Here is a 19,635-nt window from a genome sequence, read left to right as displayed (position 1 = left end):
GTCAGCCTTACAATCCTAAAACATTTGTGCTTGTGGCAGACTCCGAAGGCCGCAGACGTGCCCTATCGTGCAATGGAAGTAGCCAGGCTTCCTGCCTGCCAGCAGCGCCTCCTCACTGCGGGGTCTTCAGGACGAGGACAGCCTCTGTGCGAAGCAGCACCTCTGGATCTCGTGCCCAGAACCACGCTGGCTCTGCTCTCGCCCACGCTGCCCACCTGGTCTGTGGCTCCCGTGCACCCTGTAACCGGGACACGCGGCTCCTGCCCTGCAGAGCTCTCCCGCACTGTGCCCGGGCTGGTGCCAGCCAGGGGCTCGCTGCGGGTCCGCTCTGCCCCATCACCCAGGTCAGCAGTGGAGATGTGCAACAGCTCCAGCAGCAGGTCCCAGGGAATGCTGCTGGTTGGGTTTTGCCTTGCCTGCCCCTCTGCATCTGAGAGTTCAGTGAACTTTCCACCCACCTTTTAATTCATGTGTCCAAACCGCACCTCTCCAATTCTGCTTTCCGCAAGAGCACTTTGGGGGACTGCTGAAAGCCTTTCTAACATCAAGGTAAATGACACGGCTTCCTCTCCTCTCGTCCAGTGCTGCTCATCTCATCACAAAAGGCAGTTAAGCTTGGTCAGACTAATTTGCCCTTGATAAATCCATGTTGATTGTTCCCAGTTGTGTTCTTAACCTTCCTGTGTCTGGACATAGCGCCGGACGCAGCTTTGTGAGGATTCACTCAGTAACCTTTCCATGGACTTCGGTCACACTGACCAGCTTGTAATTCCTCAAATTGTTCCCTTTGAAGAACGGCGCAGCAGCCTTCATCTTTCTGCAATCATCAGGACCATTCCCCCGTTGCCACTGCCTTTCAAAGACGATGGCCTGCAGCTTCGTAATGACACTGTACTCCTCACTCAGCACCCTCTGGTACGTTTCTAAATACAGCTTTACACTCCTGCTGCTGGCACAACAATCACCTTCACGTCCTTGAGAAGCAACTTGTGTGTGATGTTAATTTAATGAAGATGTGGAATGTGATGCAAGGGTGTTGTTTTTTTTCCTTAAAAAAAACAAAAACACAAAAAAAAAACCACCTTGCATATTGCCTGGCATATGCATAAATAATAAATTTGTTTTATGATACTGGCACCTTAAAATTTAAAGAAAAAACAGTTTCGTTAATTCATGTTTATGCACATACATTACAGTTTGCTTTTGTCTTTGTAGACAGCAAGAAGGTGAGTTTCACTGTGAATTTCAGGCTATATTTAACTACTAATATTTTGGATAAACTATTATTTTGGAAACATCTGCTTTGGACCTACAGATTTCTAAGGCGGGCATTCAAAGGCAAAACAAAAGAAACCTAAAACTGTCAGCACAGTTACAACTGTGTATGGATCAAACCGTAAGGGCTACAAAGAGAACTTCGGCAAAAATCTACTCAAAACCAGCAAAGTGATGCCACCTTGTGGATATAGCGCGAAACTTCTGAAAAGGTGAGAAAAGCCGGCCGTTCGCTCGGCCTGAGGCTGGTCAGATCAAAGCCGACCCCTGCCCAGGGAGCCTCAGGCGATTTTCAGAACTTCACCGCAGACTTAAGCGCGTGTGCTCGTAGAGCAGACCGAGACACCGCCTGGTGGCCCTACGGCGATTTTCACATCGCTGCGCGGGTTTCTCAAGTAGGTATCCGGCCCCGCTACCTGCAAGTGGGTTTGTCAGTGAAAGAAAGAGAAACACCCATTTCTCACAGAAAATAACAGAACAAATGGGATGGGGGTTACGGTTTCAGCTATTGCACTCGAATAAAGCAATGCAAGAACATAGAATCGAAGAAGCCCTGACGTTTAAAATAAATCCTGCAACCGTAAGATCTTTAAGCAATAACCGCCTCTGTGAGAGGTATGCAATAAAATGTCTTGTCACTAGGTTTTAGGGGAAATTACAACCATGAGAGCTAAACTTGTAATAAAAATGGAATCGTTTGATTCCAGGAGCTGAGGCTTTTCCTTAAGGGAAAAACCAAACCAAACCAAACCCTACAAAATAACAAAAGCCCAGAATACATGCCAGTAACAAATATCATTAAAACTTGTATTACAATGGTAGCAGCTCAAAATTCAATCAACTATAGGGAGTATTTTTACAAATAACTATATAAAAGATAAAGTTGTTGGTATAACTGTGATAGTCTTTAAAATGTTATAAATATATAGCAACTATCTGATCCCTCACTGTTTAACAATTTTATTAACATAAAATGGAATGTAACATTTAGAGTAATTTTATTCTAATTTTCTATCTATAAGCAGAGTTGATCTTTGAGTTATACTCTGCTTCTATTTATTTTTTAAAGTAGCATTAACGCTCTTTGAAGCCTCTTGGCTACCTTTAATAGGTTAACCAATTTATTTCAATATGAACAAAACAATATTCAAAGCTTTGCTGCCTTCTCCTGGAAGAACCAGCATAGAAAAACTATAAAGAGTAGAAGAAACAGCGTCAGGAAATGAAATATCAGGGTACACACAGTCAGTCTTCGCCTTATAGGTCCTCATGCAAAAGCCTGAAGGAGGAAAGAAAGATGCTCTCTTGGAAGTCTCCCACCTACCCACACATTTCACATCTACGAAGCAGTGATACCCAAAGTTTGCCTATGCGACCTGTATGGGTTTTGTTCTTCCCACTGGTAGACTGCTTCTGCTGGATGGTTTGAGGTTTCTCCCCCCCTCCAGGACAACCTCACACATTTCTATGACAGCTTGGGATCTCAGCTTGATGGGAAGCATAGCAAACATAGCACAGAAACAAAGCGTAGGCCAATCCTGATCAGATGAGTTCGCTCCCTTTTAGACATCAAATTGGGCTCTCTGAGACTTACTTCACCAGTAATGATAAACAGGCCTTAACAGAAGTTCTGTATCCATTACCACAAGAAACTTTCTGCAGGGTATTTTCACCCATCCATATGCTAGCTCCTCAGCTAATCCCCTTTCCTCTGAATGTCACGCAAACTTTTAGAACTTTGCACTGAATAGGAGGGGGAGAACAAAACAGCACAGCACAGGATAAAAGAACATCTTCCTGCCCAATTAATAAAGCAGATTTCTTTGGCTCTACCATGTAGTCCACTGAGTACACAACACAGCTCTATGACCAGTGGCAGCAGACAAGGCCTTGCAAATAGATGTTAACAAGACAAAGAAAAAAAGCTTGGGCCTCCCTCCCTCTCGTAGTTTTTCTTTTTTTTTTTTTCCTTCAAGGCAATACAAAGATTTAAAACCAGTCCCCAGTCCTACCTCCGACTGTGCATCTAAGAACTGCAAAACAAGAGCTGGAGCTTTCCTCAGTAATGAAGCTTTGGGAAATACAAGCCCATGAGAAGCAGTTTTTCACACCTTCTGAATCCAGACAAGCGCATTAATTGGTAACCACTAAAAAACTTTTCTTACAGGCACGATGCACAACCCCAATGCAAGAGCATCCCTGCTCCTCCCAGTCTCTCACCAGTCTCTTCCTGCCTCTACTCCTCCTGCTTTTTTCTTCTCCCAGCTCCTCAGTCTGATGAGCAAGCACCTTCCAAGGGGCCAGGGTAGAGGACAACACAAGTTTAAGCCATGTCATCGGTTTAGAGAAGACAGCTTTATATGAAATACAGTAGTAACTAAATGAGCCAAAAAACGTATCAACTTCTCTGAAACACAAGTCATTTGTAAACAACAAGTCTCTTCTCTCCAGGAGCCTGGAAGCAAAACAGTACTTTCAGTCTCTCACTCTCCAGAGAACGAAAAAAAAAAAAAACAACACAGAAACACACTTAAAGGTTTCAGTTTGAAAAATATGCTGGAGTGAAAAACATTTTTGTTCGCTGCTTAGAGCTTCAAATGAAGCAAAGCCGAGTTTTAAAATTCTTTCCCCAAAGTAGCATTTAAACATAGTAGCTACAGATTCCTCCCATTCACAAAACTCAGCTTTGTGTCCCGTGATTACCATAGGAACAACGTTGTTATCTGCCCTGTGATCCTGACAACCAGGGACTGCACCAGAGTGCCGCCGCCATTCCTAATCTGTGACAGCTTTGAAAGAATAGATAACGCCGTGGGATTCCTGCACGCTGACAAATCCTTTCGCTACTAGCTCACCCAACCGACTTAAACTGCCCGTGCTGCAGCTTGTCTGTTTGCTTTGGAGGTGGAAACAAGGCGCATTTCACAGTTGTTCGAACTCCAGGCTGCAGTAAGAACGAGTAAACTCTCCCATTCCAGCTGGCTACGAAGCATGCGGAACACGGAAACGCTGGGGGCACCAGCCGGGCTGCGGCAGCACACCAATCCCCCACCGGGCACCCTAGAGGGCGCAAGCAACGTTAAAGTGTCACTGCGGTTACAGAAGGTGCTGCTCCGTGTCTGGAAAGAAGGCCAGCCCACGCCGCGTGGCGGCTGACAGACCCAAAGCCCCGCAAGGTGCACCTCGAGGTGCTGCTGCCCAGCGACAGCTAACGTCCCGCCTGGGTGTGCTCGCCCGTCCGCCTGGGGAGCTGCGGGGCGCGCTCAGAGACTGAAGGCCTGCAGCAGGGAGTCTCCAGGGGGACGTTACTGCAGCCGTTCAGCGCTTTAAGGAGGCTTATGAGAAAGCTGGAGAGAGGCTTTTTATAAGAGCAGGTAGTAACAGGGCAAGGGGTAACGGCTTTACGCTAAAAGAGGGTAGATTTACATCAGGCGTAAGGAAGAAATTCTTCATGCTGAGCCACTGGCGCAGGCTGCCCAGAGGAGCTGTGGGGGCCCCATCCCTGGAAGCATTCAAGGCCAGGCTGGATGGGGCTTCAGGCAGCCTGGGCTGGTGGGAGGGGTCCCTGCCCATGGCGGGGGGTTGGAACTGGGGGGGTTTCAAGGTCCCTTCCGACCCAAGCCATTCCACGATTTTATGACTCTTTTTCAACAGCTCCTCATGAGACAAATACATCTCTCAACTGAGCTAGCATTGCAAGGGCTGTTCAGTTTCTTCAAACAGAAGTAGCTATAGTGGATAGAAAGAGGTAAGAAAGTTACTTCTTGCAAAACAGACTAATCACAGTTGAGAAGACTGGGAAGCATAAGTGGTAGGCCTTGTTTTGGAAATTCAGGGCAAGTAGTAAGGGAAAATGGAGCTTTAGCTCAGAGTGTCATTAGGATCTTTTTCTCTCCCAGATCTGGGAATTTTTTTCCGTATCCACTGAAGTCATCATTTTACTAAGATAAAGACCATTTGGGTTTGTAGTGTTGCCTTACATATGTTAAGGTTGGTTCACAAGATGAAAGGTCAGTTGTGTTTTTTTTATGTAGCAAAACAGTAAAAGAAAATTATTGGGGGGACAGAGGAGTGGGGGGGGGAGGGCATAGAAATAATTAAACCTATTCAAGTTGCCAATAATAAGATGCTTATGACAGTTTATGAAAATTTAACCAGAAACTGGCATACTCTCTATCAGGAGAAGCCTTCAGGCACGACTGATTGTCCAAATTAGCTCATAAACAAAAGGTCGTGCATCCAGAAGCAGTTTACACTCACCTGGAAGCATAAGAGGAGAAAATTATTTCTATTCTGATCCATAAAAGGGGTGTCCTCACATGAGCAACAAGCAGAGAGACACTGAATAGGTATTTGGAATTCTCTCTAACACAAGGAATACCTGTTAAGACCACAAAGTAATCCCTTCCAGACAGACATATCACAAATGGGGACAAAGCAGAGAGTTGACTCAAAATAATCTAGAAATCCTCAAAATATAAAAGTTTATTTAGCTACAATATTAAAAAGTACAATATAAAGATATAAAACATAGAAATTCCATAATTAATTCACATGCTAAAAGGATTAATTGATCAGCCATAAGGAAGAGACTTCATGAATTTTATGGACGTCTTAGCCCTGAGGGCTATTTCATCAGGTTTTAGACTTGAAATATTGAACAACCATTGCAGAGAACTTGCTCACCAACATCGCCATAACTAGGAGGAGGAAAAAAAAAAAAAAAAAAAAACAAACAGAAAAACAAGGTCAGTGTCTACTGCTTTTGGAACATAAAGAATGCCATCCTATTCCATTAGCAACTGTAACCATGGGACTCTGACACACTTTCTTTACATCACAGAACTGTTAATAACAGTGTCCAAAACTTAAGTTACTCCTTAGGAGCATATTTATTCATCACCGACTAGCATTGCTAGTGAGAAAGCAAGAGGAATATTTGCCTCCTAGAACATTTAAATACTAGACTTGCACTATGACTGATTAGACGACTTCACGCAGGCATTTTATTTCCCATGCTTCAGACAGTTTTACTGCTCCTAATTCAATATCCAAAGAGTTTAAGTCAATTGGATGTATGAGCTAGGTAACTGTTGGGACTTCATAAGCTACAACCGATGTTCAGAGTTACAAGTTTGAGAAGTTGAAAAGGCACTTACTCAATTACGGAGCACAAAGAGCAGGTAACTGTGTTACAGCAGCTGCAGAGCCTGCTGCAGCTCTGGCATATGAACCGGTCACACTGCGAACACGCTTCCTTGACATCGGCAGTTCTTACACACGACGAGCAGGCTTTGGAAACTCCCACCAGTGGAACTGCTTGGAAAAGATGTAATTAAGTAAGTACTTTATAGGAAAATGGAGCAAGAATCTGAAAACTCTAAGAACTGCAAGAGCGTGGTGTCTCTGCTGGATATTACAGCTACAGGTAGTGCTTTGAAAAAAGCACAACTGCTTGCCCCATGGCTTTATTGGCTTTTCCCTCCCCTCTTCTTAACGGAGAGATCATTAAGACAGTATCAAGCAGACCACACCTGAAACCATTTCCAAAGATCACCTAATTCCAATGCCCCTGTCATGGGCAGGGACACCTCGTAGAATCATTAAGGTTGGAAAAGCCCTCCAAGATCCTCTGCTCCAACCACCCCCCTACCACCAATGTCACCCAATAAACCATGTCCCTAAGCACCACATCCAACCTCTCCTTGAACACCCTCAGGGACGGTGACTCCACCACCTCCCTGTCATCCCATTCCAGTGCCTGACTGCTCTTTTTGAGGAGAAATGTCTCCAAATTTCCAACCTGAACCTCCCCTGGTACAACTTGAGGCCATTCCCTCTAGTCCTGTCACCAGTTACCTGTGAGAAGAGGCCGACCCCCAGCTCCCCACACCTTCCTTTCAGGCAGTTGCAGAGAGCAATGAGGTCTGCCCTGAGCCTCCTCTTCTCCAGACTAAACACCCCCAACTCCCTCAGCTGCTCCTCACAGGACTTGTGCTCCAGGCCCCTCACCTGCCTCGTAGCCCTTCTCTGGACACGCTCCGTGGCCCCAAACCCACCCCCCTACCCCCAGCCATCCCCACTCACCCATCTCCGTGCCGGCCGCGCTCCTCAGCAGCCTCCCGTCGTGCCCGATGCGCAGCTGCCCGCTCCAGCGCCGCCCGGGGCCGGCGGCCGGGCCCAGTCCGTCGGGCTGCGTTGAGCGGCCGGCAGCGGGCCGGGGGAGCGGGGTCCAGGCGCCCTCAGCGCACGCCTGGGCGCCCCTGAAGAGCAGCCGCCGGGTGCGCTCTGCCGCGGGACACGAGAGGAGCGTTACCGGCGGCCCCCCTCAGCCCCCCGGGGGGGCTCTGAGGGAACGGGACGGTGTGGTGCGTCCCCCCAGCCATGCCCCTACCGCCCCCCCCCCCGCCCGCCCGTCTCACCGAAGATCTCCCTGCGGAGCTCCTCGGCCCGCACCCCGCGGCTCAGCTCCCGCAGCCCCACGCGGGTCTTCAGCTGCAGCGGCGCCCCCTCCCCGAAGGGGCAGGAGCGCTTCGGCATGGCGGCCGGGCCGCCCCCCCCCCCTCTTCCCCGCCGGCCCGGCCCGTAACGGCGGCTCCCGCCCGCCAACCGCCCCGCCGCCGCCGCTCCCGGCCAATGGCGGCGCGAGCAGAGGAAGATTGACGGGAGGGGGCGGGACCTGCGCCTGAGGGGAGCGGGCGGGACGCGCTCGCCGGGAGCGGGGCTGCCGCCGCCGCCGGGCTCTGGGGGCGGGGGGTGCGCCGCGGTGGGAGCCGGTCGGTTCTGCCGAGCCCTCCTGGCAGCCAAACCCTCGGGTTTCGGGACCTTTCCGTACCCGGTCAGGGGGAGCGGGAGGTGCCGGGGTGCTGCGCCACCCGCAGGCTCCGTCAGCGCGCCTGGAGACGCCTCCCACACACTCCCAAATTTTTGTTGTTGTGGAAAGCACCGCAACGGCAGCAAGGCTTTGGGGTGTGGATTTCTCGATAAACTCTCCTTCCTCGCTGGCTGTTTTGGACTCAGATTCTTATGTAAATGTCGTGTGTGTCACAGTTGTTTACAGCTTCAAGTAGTTCCTCCTCAAGGTGCTTACTACAGTTATATCAGTCCAAATGCTGTAGAACTACCAAAAACGTGCACAAACACAAGAATTCGCAGTTCTGAAATGAGGTCTGAGAGGCTCGGGCTGGTCAGAGACTCTCAGCTCCGCAGGTTAAACATGTAGGGCCACCAGGCCGGACTCAGTCGTGCCCCAGAGGCTGTTGCTCAGTTTCACTAAAATCGCTGAGTTTTCTGGGACTTGCTGCTTTCACAGTGTGATGAAGAAATATTGTAATTAATTTCCTATTGACTGGTAAGCTGGCTGCAGCAACGTACCTATCACTTTGTAACTTAAGCGCCGCATCCAACGCCAAGTAGCAGTCAGTATAGGAGGGGGTTCTGCATTGACGAACAAAAGCACGCTTCGTTCCAGTAGCTGCTGGTCTGTAGTAGAAGCTACAGCTGTAATGCACAAAATTGTAATTCACGAAAACACCTTCCACACTGCAAGGTCTGGCTCCTGCCGCACACAGCTGCAAAGATTTATACTTTGGCTTTTTCTGCATGTACTCATAAATGTACGCTTAAACATATTCTACAGAAAATTTTCCTCTGCTTGTGGAAAACTCCCGGTCTTTTCTTTATCTCTCAGGAATTTTCTTTGTAAATAATCCTTAAATATACGCCCTGGCGTCCCTGAAGCTCTCTGAGGCACATCAGTGAGCGGAAATGTAAACTGGCTCAGACAGTGCCCCGTCATGACAGAGCACTAAGGCACACACGTTTCATTAAGATGGCAAAAGGCGGAGCTCAGCTGCCTGCGGACTGGACGAGACACAAAGAACAAAGTTAAAAGCGCTGTTCTGCTGGCAGTGCTCTGAAGCTCTGATCTGGGGATATGAAATAGATTTGAAAGTGACCAGCACGTGCTGTAGTGGTGCTGCTGGAGCTGTCATGGAAGAGGAAATTTAAGGACAGTTCCTCTGAGGGCTGTTACATTTGCAGGCTGCCACCGCCACCTCACTGCAGGGCAAATGCAGAAATCTGATTGCCGCTGAGTCATCTGCGGGTGTTGACAACTCCTCTTTAATTTCTCTGCAAGCCTCAACCTTAATAACATCTGTTACTGATCAGATATTTCCTATTTGTGAGAGGTATTAAGGCAAAATAATTTTGTTTTGTCTGTATCAATGTATATCTTAGCATCCTAAAGGGAGGGAATTGGTTCACCTGCCGGTCTGTTGACTTGCTACCCAACAGGATGATTCCCAGTACTTTATTAATGTCATAGCAGTAAGCCTCGAGGAAGATCCGCTGGTGATTTGGAAGTAGAAAAAAGGCTGAGATCTGATCTGGCAAAGACTGCTGGCACTGAGCATTCATGAAAATTAATGCTGACAATTTCCCAGGTTATTTGAAGAGATTGTGTGTTGTTACACAGCTTCTGAATAGGAAAAAGCAGCCCAAACAAATCCCAAACCACTAATGGTAATTGCGAAATATGATAATTTTGGTTTATCCTCGAAAACATGTTTGTAAAATGAAGCAGAGAATAAAAATGACAGTATTTTTCTTGCCTCTTTGCTTCTCCCATGCCCGTGTGAGTATTACAGACAAATTGCCTGGTTGATAGCTTTCTCTCTTATAGAACAAAGAAAAATTGCATTTCAAATTTTCAGTAGCTTCCATTTCCAGCAAGTTTGAAGAGCAAAATGGACTGGGCTGCGCTCACTGTCTGTCTCTTCTAATACTCCATTTCTACCAGTGCTTCAGTGAAGTCGGGGCACACACAGGAGGATTCTGGCCATAGTTCACCTCCTTGGAGGCTTCTAGCAGTTTAGAGACTAGAAACTTTCTGAGTCCAAGTTTCCATTTGGATCTTACTGCTTCATAGTTGTCAGTATGTCATCATGAATCTGTCCAGTCCCCCTCTCAAAACTGGTAGCGTTTAATTTCTTCTTTTGTCCGGCAAGATGTACAACTTTGCAAAATGTTATTAAAAACCAAACCAATCATTTTCTGTCCCTCTCATAGTCCCTAGCGTCCTTTCTGAAGGAGGGTGGCCAGTGCTCCAGCTGTGGACATGCTATGCATCCGGGCAGCATAAGCCTAAAGATTTTTTCTTGGTCCCTTCCCTAATAATTCCTAACATCCAATTGATCATGGCAATTACTGCTTAAGAACTAAACCGGTGTTTTCAGGGAACTATTCATAAATGACTCGCAGCATCACTCCCCTGAGTGCTAATCGCTTTCTAATCGCTTAATTCACGACCCATCATTCTATGTATATAATTGAGGTTATTTTTCCCGCATGCGTGTTACTGCACACTTACTGACACCGCCAATTTATTGCCTGTTAGGTGTAGTGAAAGTCTTGAAAATATGCAGCTGTACCTCTTCCCAGCCAGCTTTTAGATTTGACTTTAAACAATAATGCAGCAAACACTGATACCTCTCTGCTCATCTCCTTTCTCAGATTACTTATATGTTGACATACACAGACATCTTGCCTGAACCTGCCTGAGGTTAGTCCTCAGGATCACAGTGATCCCTTTGTAAAGACTGGCACCACGTTCCTTTCACACCAAGACAAATTTAAGTAAACATCACATTTAGACCCAAATTACAATAGACTTTGCCTATAAAGATTTCGATTTTCAGTACTCCAGTAAGCACTGAGAGATTATTTTTGTTTCTGATCCTTCAGTAACACAATCAAGGTAAATGTTTGCCTGTCTGCCAATGCTTTCAACTGCTCCAAAATGTAATTTTTGGTAATTAGAAATAAACGGGTAGTCTGGAACAGAAATCACAGACAGTGTAAATCGCAGACATTGCAAATCAGGATTGGATGCTTTCTTAAGGGGAAAAGAACTTATGCATTCGGAAGAGAACAAATTGAGGAAAATTCTGCCTTGTGTTTTAGACAGAGTGTCAGACTAAATATTCCCGATGTCTGATTTGGCTTTGTGAAACTAAATATTCATCACTCCAATCTTCCTGTCTATGCCTTGCTTTGCAAACAACCTTTATCCATTTACTGTAACAAGTTAAAGTATTCAATTTTAGGAACAGATGGCAGAAAAATAGCAATCCAGAAGATTATACTAGCTTTTAAGTTGTTCTAAGGGTCTAATAGTAGGCTCCTATAAGCACTGGAGAGCCTTAAATATATTTCATCCTTCTCAAAGCCCTCCCCTACATGCATTTGTAATTAAAGTTCCCCATTTATTCTGTTATTTCATTATTAGGCCATTTATAAAAAAACTCTAAAAACTCTATACCTAGAGTTACCTAAAAACCTAAAAAACTCCAAATACCTAAAAAACTCCAAAACTCTATACCTAGAGGTGGGGCTCAGCCTACACACAACTGTACATCAGGAGCTTCCTCAATGATTCCTCTCAATTTGTAGATACAAAAGGAGGAAAGCATTGTGGCCAATTCTCTAGTTCTTTTCTAATGTTTTCACGACAAAACGGTGAAATGAATATTCTGGAAATTCTTTTAGGTAGAACATTTATTACAGCGGTGGTTGTAGGTGGCCACGTGCCATACGCAGCCTGTTTTGGGGCAGGTGATGTATGACGCACACGCATCCCCTGCACAGGACCGAAGAACAACACCACACCCCATGCCCTCAGCCCCACCGCGCCCTTCTTCCCGTGATCTGCAGTAGGGATTCGAAGATACTAAAACTGTCTCGAACACACCTGTTTTTATTAGAATGGCCCAGGGCTGCTTCCTTTCTTCTGTGCCCTTTTATTTCTGTATCACACTGTCAGCCTTACCAGACATGTTTACAACCCCTATCAAAGGGCTGCACCCTTCAGACATCATCTGGGAGCGAGTGCCAGCACACAGCCGCATGTCATTTTACTATGACTAGTGAGCAGCCCAGCTCATGTCCTAATCTTGATGAGTCGCTCCGCACATCAAAAACCATTTGGTAAACCAGGGAGGAGCAGGATTAAGGCTGGCTCTTGAGGCATGCTGCTGCTAAGCCAAGCCTCTGCCACCCTGGCACCGCAGCCAGTGTCTGCACCTAAATTAGCACGGCACGGCTGAGTTTCGTAGCGTGCTCCTGTGAGACAGACCAGTTTTGCTCAGTAGATCAAAACACTTGAAGGTCCCACTTACACTAGAGGGCACTCTGTAAACTGTGACTGCTGTTACAAAGGTGTGATTGTTCTGCTGACAGCGACGTACAAAGGGGCTGCTTTCCAGTTTTTTATTGTTGCTCCTGGCCTTTCAAGTTGTGTGTCTGCCTTTCTGCTGTACACAGTTTCCTTTCAGTTTGCCTCTTTCCAGTTTAATCTATCAAGAAGAAAGACAACCCCAAAACCCACACAGCTGGGTATCAAACAGAGCCCGCGCACGCTCACCACGCACACACACTTAACGGGTACTGAATTAAGGACCCACTAGCAATGCACATCCACGTGGTTTGTGTGGATATAAAACCACGGCATGTAACCAGCTCCTCTGTGAGGCTGAATGAGTGTCTGGACGTGAGAGCAGCCCCGTGCCCACGTCCGCCACCTGAGATCAGGCAGAGATAACTGCTGTTATTGACCCAGAGGGGTGGTTTCTTCCTCTAGAGCTGGCAATGTTTTTCATCTAATTCTAAGAGACTGTGCAAAAATTCGTTAAACTGGAGTCCAAGAAGAGCTATTGCATGACTCGGTGTGTGCAGGTACCTCTGCCCTTTCACTAGCCCCACGCAGTACACGACACCCTCCTCCTCCTCCTCACACGGCATGGGGAGGGCCGGGAAAACCTCTCTGCCTCCGCACTGCAGCTGTGCCCAGTCCGCACCCGGCGTTGTTATTCTGGTGTGGAACGAAGCCTTGCTTCAGGACAGCGCTGTTCGTTGTGCCTCGCCTGCTCTGCTTTATTCACTCCCTAAAGCAGCCGTTAGCTGGAACAGCTCAAGGCGCACCCATTCAGCCCCAAAGGACAGAACCGGCACGTGTTGGCAAAGGAGCAGGCACTCTGCGCTCACTAGCTATTACAGGCGCTTCCACAGCAGCAGCCCACAAAGCATGTTTGTTTTAAGTTTGTGTGACTATCTTGTCAACCCTGGACAGAGAGGGTCTCCGTCTGGAAAACAGAAACTGCACGGAGTCAAAGCAAGTGTCCAAACAGTGCCAGGATAACATGCCACAGCCACAGCAACCGTCACTAGGGCTAACGTGGACACTTTCTTTGTACAGCCTTTTAGGTTGGAAGCTGTTTACGCTGGGAAGTCTTCAAGGCACTCATTCTCTCTCTTTGCTCTCTGCTGAGCAGTCTGCACGAGTGGTGTGCTACGAGCTATAAAAGTAACATTCAGTCCTAGGCCTGCTATCCAGGGTGCCAATTAATAGAGGCTTTTTTTTTTTTTTTGTGCTGCTGGCGTGTTTCCCCAGGATGGAAATCATCAGTACATTTTACGTAGGGCTCAGACTTCCAGCAGTACCAGCTTTGGTTTTTTAATCATGTAATCTCATGCAAAGCTATCTCTAATAGGCAAATTGTCTTATCTCGTTTGTAATGCCTTAACGAGCATCTTTTATTTCTTCCACGTGACCTTTTGTCGTGTATATTGAAATGCATCATATTCTATATGCATATGTTCAGTACATTCCTGCCATTTATATGCTCTGGTTTCTTATTTGTGTTGATTTTTTTTTAATCTTTTGTCTTTTGTTTTGCTGCATCAGAATTTCAGAGAAGATATCGATGTGACAGACAACAGCATATTCTTATCTTTTATTGTAACTTTCTTGTCTTCAAGATTTGGAAGATCTCCAGATTGATGGCAAGGACATTCAGTATTGCCTCTTTCTCTAATCCTGATTCTTTATTGCGATCTAGAATCTACAAAAAGCTACCGTATAAATGTATCATCACTAAATCTGGTGCAAACGTAAAACAGTAAGGTTGGCATTGAATAACTGACAGAACAGTGGAAGGGTAGCCTGATATCCCTCTTCAAAACTCACTGCCCTCCAGTTCTTGTCCCGGTCCCTGGTAGTTCTTTTGGCTGAGTTCAGCACCCTGCACTGTTCTACAGGAGTTTGTTGCTGCTTTACTCCAGCTTCAGTTCCTCTGGCAAAGTTGGAGATGCTTTTTTGTCCAGCCCCCAAATTTATTTCACTACTCAGTGTAGGCAAGTAGAGATCGTTGATGTAGAAGTAGAGATCTTGTCTGCAGAATGTATATGCTCAAAATCAGTGGACCAAATCCTAACCCAAAACATGGTTTTGATTTCTTAGTTGCCTTTTCCAGTAATCTTTAGAACTTACAGAGAGAAACATAATGTTGTTTCAGAATGGCAAGGCAAACCTTTTGCAAACTTATCCAATAACTGTCTTCTAACTACATTTTATCTGACGCAGACATGATTACAGCTCTGTTGGTACAGATACAAAATGCAATCCAGAATTCTCAAAGAATGCGTGAATACGATTGCAAGGCAGGAAGAAACGTTTTTGATAAATCTTTCAAATTGGGAATGGTATCATATTTTTTTGAGAACACCAAGTGTAATACTATTAAAGAAGACAGTGAAAAAATTATGCTGACAATTTGAGGGTTGATGGTCTAGACTCTGTAGTCTGCACCTGGTCTTCCTGGCTGGAATAACTGAAGCAAAAGAAAGTTGGAGTACAAAACGCAAGTTCTGAATTTGACCAGCATTGTCTATTTTTGATGCTGTAGTGTGCTAAGTAAGCAATAAAGCACTGATATACATGTGACCGTGCACTGGGAATATTGCTAGTCTTATGTGTAGTGAGGCTGATTCTGGAAATTCTGATTCTCCTTTTTTTCTTCACCCATTTGCCAAGGACACAAAACATTGCAACAGAGGCCAGTGGACTTTCAGCACGGCTGAGTGGTATTACCCACCAGCATGAGTAACTGGAAATAACTTCCCTCGATCTCCTGGCCATTATCCTCCTGGTATTGTAGCCCAGCATGCAGGTTAGTTTATTCAAGATGCGAGTGCATTGTTGGTTCGTGTCCAGCCTGGCACCTGCTGTGAAGCTCAGGTCCTGTTTAGCGAAGCTGCCGCTCAGCCAGGTGCTTCCATCTGTACCGAGAGGCGGGGAACCCTGTTCTTCTATCCCAGCCTCAGGAGCTTTTTATTGCCCAGCCCTCAAGCTTACCGAGGTCATTGCCTTTTGCTGCCAGCCACTCCTCCCAGTTCAAAATGTTTTCATTCATCACAGACCAGGTTTCCATGCATGGCAGAGCATGGCACTGTTTCATGAATCTCAACAGAAACATGACTCCAAATACAATAGGTTTGTGACTCAGAATTTCCTTTTCAGAAGCAAAAAACACCATTAAATACCTTTCTGTGACAGTGACTGGTAATGCACCGTATTTATCCAGTTTGTTGTTTTGCCACGTGCACCAGAAGTTCACTGCAGCACCCCTGCACAGGAGCATCCCTATTCACAGGCCAGCTGGGCTTCCCCAAACCTCAGCAGCAAATGCCTTTTCCATACATTTGAAAAATTAGGCACAGTTCACCTCAAAGCTTTGTCTGATTAAGGGGAAGATGAAGACGCATACTGCCGTCTCTGCTGTAAGGGCACTTGGCTGTTCTGTGGTTCTTAAGAAACAAATCACCAGTACTTCTGCCCAGGGCATTTTAAGGATTTCAGCAGCCACCAAAAACTATCCGAGCACTCCGTCACTTACCAAGCACTGGGAAGGTGTCTCCTGAAACCTAACGCTGTTTTCTGAGGCACTATTTAGAGGCCTGTAATGCAAACTCCAGTACATGGGCTCAACTTCTAAAAGGCAATGCCTGTCAGTGTAAGGGTACATTATCTCAACTGCAAGAACATTCAAATACACAAGTGTTATTTTTTTCCTGAAAAGGACATGTCCTTGCCAAAGACATTTGTGTAGACAGTTTTAAAGTGTGTACTACTTCCAACCACTGCAAAATGCAGCTGCTGGCCAAACTTTGATATATGAAAGGAAGCTATAAACACTTTGTGTTTACAGAACATCTCCTTTCCTGATTGTATTTTTTTTTTTTTTTTTTTTGCTTCTGGACAGTCTCATAGGGCTGACAGGCAAATATCTAACGCAGTCTCTACAGCAGAAATGAACAGATAGTAGTAACACACTGAGGTATTTTAGAACAACTAGATTCCTGTGAAGATACAGGAAATTAAAAGGCAAAATCTTGAAATTCTTATTCAGACTTTACTTCTTTAAATGTCCCTATGACTGATATGTGCACGGATGATGTTTTACTTTAAACTTGAGCAATATGTAAAGGTTCAGCCTCACAAAGAGTAAAAGCAACAGTAAGGTTTCTGCCTGGTATTCCCTCCCAGAGCTTCTTTTTGACAGACTGTTATTTGGGAAGGAAAGAACAAAGTTTCTCACCTCCATGAAGCAGGCTGCACGATGCATTCCTCACACACCACCAATCCTGTGTAGTACAGTGACGGCCAAGCAGCTCCACGTCTCAAGCACCCTCTTTTTAATCAGCAACATGAATCTAATGAAGACATGAAACCAACACTAATAAACTCCCCTATATTTAGTAGCCAACAAATCCACAAGCTGCTCCCTTGATACAGCGCCTGCACCACAAATAGGGACCTCTTCTAAAGATAATATGGTTGGAGCAGTATTTATCTTTTTTGCCTGATGCCTAGTTAAAAGGGCGATGTCAGTTCATCCATCTTGCAAACATCCAGGACTTGAAATTGGCCCTCTGATGGAAATGAAACATATTGAAAATTAAGAAGCCAGGCTACTTCCATGAGGTATAAGGAGCTGGCTAAGGCTTGACCCCATATAAATTGTTATGGGAAGTGTGTACAAGCAGAGAGGTGATATTAATTGCAGTGCTACAACGGCCAGACGGTCCCACTGTTCCCATTTTTACCATGCTGTGTACCTTCTTTCCTCCCTCCCAGCCTTAAGACTCTGCTCTCCAGCTGATAGACAACAGATGGACCAGCAACAAAACAGAGTGCTTGCCCAGCGGGTAATTTCAGCAGATACTTACTCAGTGTTTTTTTTGTCTTTTTTTTTGCCTTGAGTGATGCCAGTGTCACAAAGAGTTCGATCAAACTGCTTCAGATGCGTTGGCTACCAGTCAAGCATCATTCTACATGAATTTATATATAACTGATGCAAAGGAAATGAAGAAACAGTTAATTAGCAGCGCAGCTCTCTTACATCTCTTAGGCATTGCTGTGAATTGTGTGCCTGCTCTCGTTGGCTGGACAGGTCACTCACCTGCAGTTCAAGACTCCTAAAATGCTTCTGAAATGGATGAGAAGAGTCATTTCTAACAAAGCTTCTGAAAAGCCCTAACAGGACTTGTTTGAAGCCCTTACACATTGTACATTTGATATCTACCATTCCTTTCTAGTACAGTGAATGTTGATGGAATTCACTTGAGTTACTCTGAGCCATCTGTTACAGAAATAACGTTTGTGCGTTTCCTAATTGATGCAGAAAGGAAATGTTTTGCTTCATTGTAAAACCATTCTTCATCCCTGTGAGATAACTGAAGAGGACTAACCTTGACCCCGCATCAGTAAAGGTGGATCACCGCCCAGCTTCTGAAAAGGAGTCTGATCAAGTTTATAGAATATGCAATAAAATAAAAAAAAAATCAAAATACTGAGATTTTTTTCTTCATAGACTGAAAGAAAATATCCATTCTTTCAGTAATGCTGCTAGTTAGTTTCTAGAATCCATGAAATACTGAACCAGGTTTTTGTATGAAGTGCATTTTGTAAAAGTAAAAGGAGAGAGAGAGAGAGAGAGAGAGAGAGAGAGAAAGCAAGCACTGTTACTTTAAATTGATTTTAATGTGTCTTCCAGGACAAAATAACAGGTGTGGATCCAAAATTCATCTGAAAAATCTGCATAGAGGGAAAGATGTAAGCATAGTTTGCACATTACTATGGAAATGCTTTTCTTTCCTTTTATGAAGTGCATCATGCCAGAACTATCAGACCATAGAAAGCCAAATTAAAAATTACAAAAGCTTCAAAATCCTATACTGCACGTGTTAAGAAGCACACACCTGACTAAGAAGGCCATGTTATAAGGGTAAGTGTGAGCAAATATGTCAAATATATTAAAGTGCATGAGTGAATCAGTAATTGCTGCTTTTTAAAAACTTTAATTTTTACAACAAATTGTGTTGTTTTGGTAGACATTTACCCTTATTCTTCATCAAGATATCTAACAGGATGATGCGTCAACTGATTTCAGTCATTATTACTGCATTTAGTTGGGGAGAAAGAAGAAGTCAAATTCATCACAGTGATTGTTATTAAAATGAAATTCCAAACAATACAAAATAATTCAAAAAATAATGGGAAATGGCGAAAATGAAAGCAACTTTACATTTAAAAAGTTCTTATCAAGCATTATGTCACTCAGTAGATTAGAGAGCTTTTCAATAAAAACCTGAACTTATTCACATTTAATTCAGTGACAACACATGTGAAATTCAGTAGGCGTAAAATTTCATTTAAAAAAACCCATGCTATGAAATGAAATGCATGATATTTTTACTGCAACAGAGTAAGTCACAGGATAATTGTCTACTGTATCAAGTCCGTTGTCAACATCACTGTGTTTTTGAAGAAACCTTGAATACAAATACAGGCACTGTAGATCTAATGGAGACTTAATGGAAAAAAATACTGGAAAATGAAAGATTAGGTGAACAACAGAGAAATCTCATGAAAAATAAGGTAAAAAAAAAAGTTTGTTTGTTTTTCTTTTTAATATGCCAAATACTTCCCTCAGATTTAATCCAGTTATTCAGTGCACCAAGTAGCTTGTTAGTCATTGTGGACTTAGTCTATAAATCAAGTAAAGCTTAAATATAGCATCCATCCCTAACACAAATGCACCCATGAAGATAAGGCCAAGAAAAGGAATAGATCTAGACCATCCAGTAGGCCAGTGTCACAAGGTTAAGCCACATGAAAACAAAATTTAATTACTGTATCTCCAAGCATCCTTATGCTTAAATTACCTCTTATAAATGACGTACATTTCACAGTGCTTGTACTAATTAGCACTTACCAAGCACCTTTCACAAGTGCTTTGCAAACATTAGATAAGGTCAGAAATCTCTTTGCTCTTCCATAAGAGCACTCATAAATATGAAGGGTAGAGGTTCTTCGCGTATGTTAGAGCAAGGACTGTAGGACTTGACTCACAGACTTCTGAAAAATAGTGTAAAATAGGTGTGGAAGTTTTCCTAATTGCTATTTTACAGATTGAAAAACAGTAATAGAAATTAAATGACTTGTCAAAGACCAACAAA

General features: G+C 44.6%; 1 protein-coding gene across 2 annotated transcripts; it reads right to left on the bottom strand.

The window, feature by feature from the left end:
- Window positions 1–5,731: 5,731 nt before the first annotated feature.
- SIVA1 (SIVA1 apoptosis inducing factor) lies at window positions 5,732–7,875 on the bottom strand. 2 transcript variants are annotated; one of them, XM_035551225.2, is made up of 4 exons: window positions 7,698–7,875; window positions 7,363–7,563; window positions 6,435–6,594; window positions 5,732–5,975 (listed from the first exon to the last, which is right to left on the bottom strand). In XM_035551225.2, exons 1-4 carry the CDS (start codon window positions 7,813–7,815, stop codon window positions 5,918–5,920), a joined length of 537 nt encoding a protein of 178 aa, XP_035407118.1. In that variant the 5' UTR covers window positions 7,816–7,875; the 3' UTR covers window positions 5,732–5,917. The 2 variants fall into 2 exon arrangements, with proteins under 2 accessions (XP_035407118.1, XP_035407119.1); XM_035551226.2 differs by having other exon boundaries at window positions 6,435–6,591; window positions 7,698–7,870.
- Between the last annotated feature and the right edge of the window lie 11,760 nt (window positions 7,876–19,635).

This window comes from Cygnus atratus, chromosome 5 (assembly GCF_013377495.2).
Source record: "Cygnus atratus isolate AKBS03 ecotype Queensland, Australia chromosome 5, CAtr_DNAZoo_HiC_assembly, whole genome shotgun sequence".
NCBI classification, from domain to species: Eukaryota; Metazoa; Chordata; class Aves; order Anseriformes; family Anatidae; genus Cygnus; species Cygnus atratus.
This window is presented reverse-complemented; position numbering and strand designations above follow the sequence as displayed.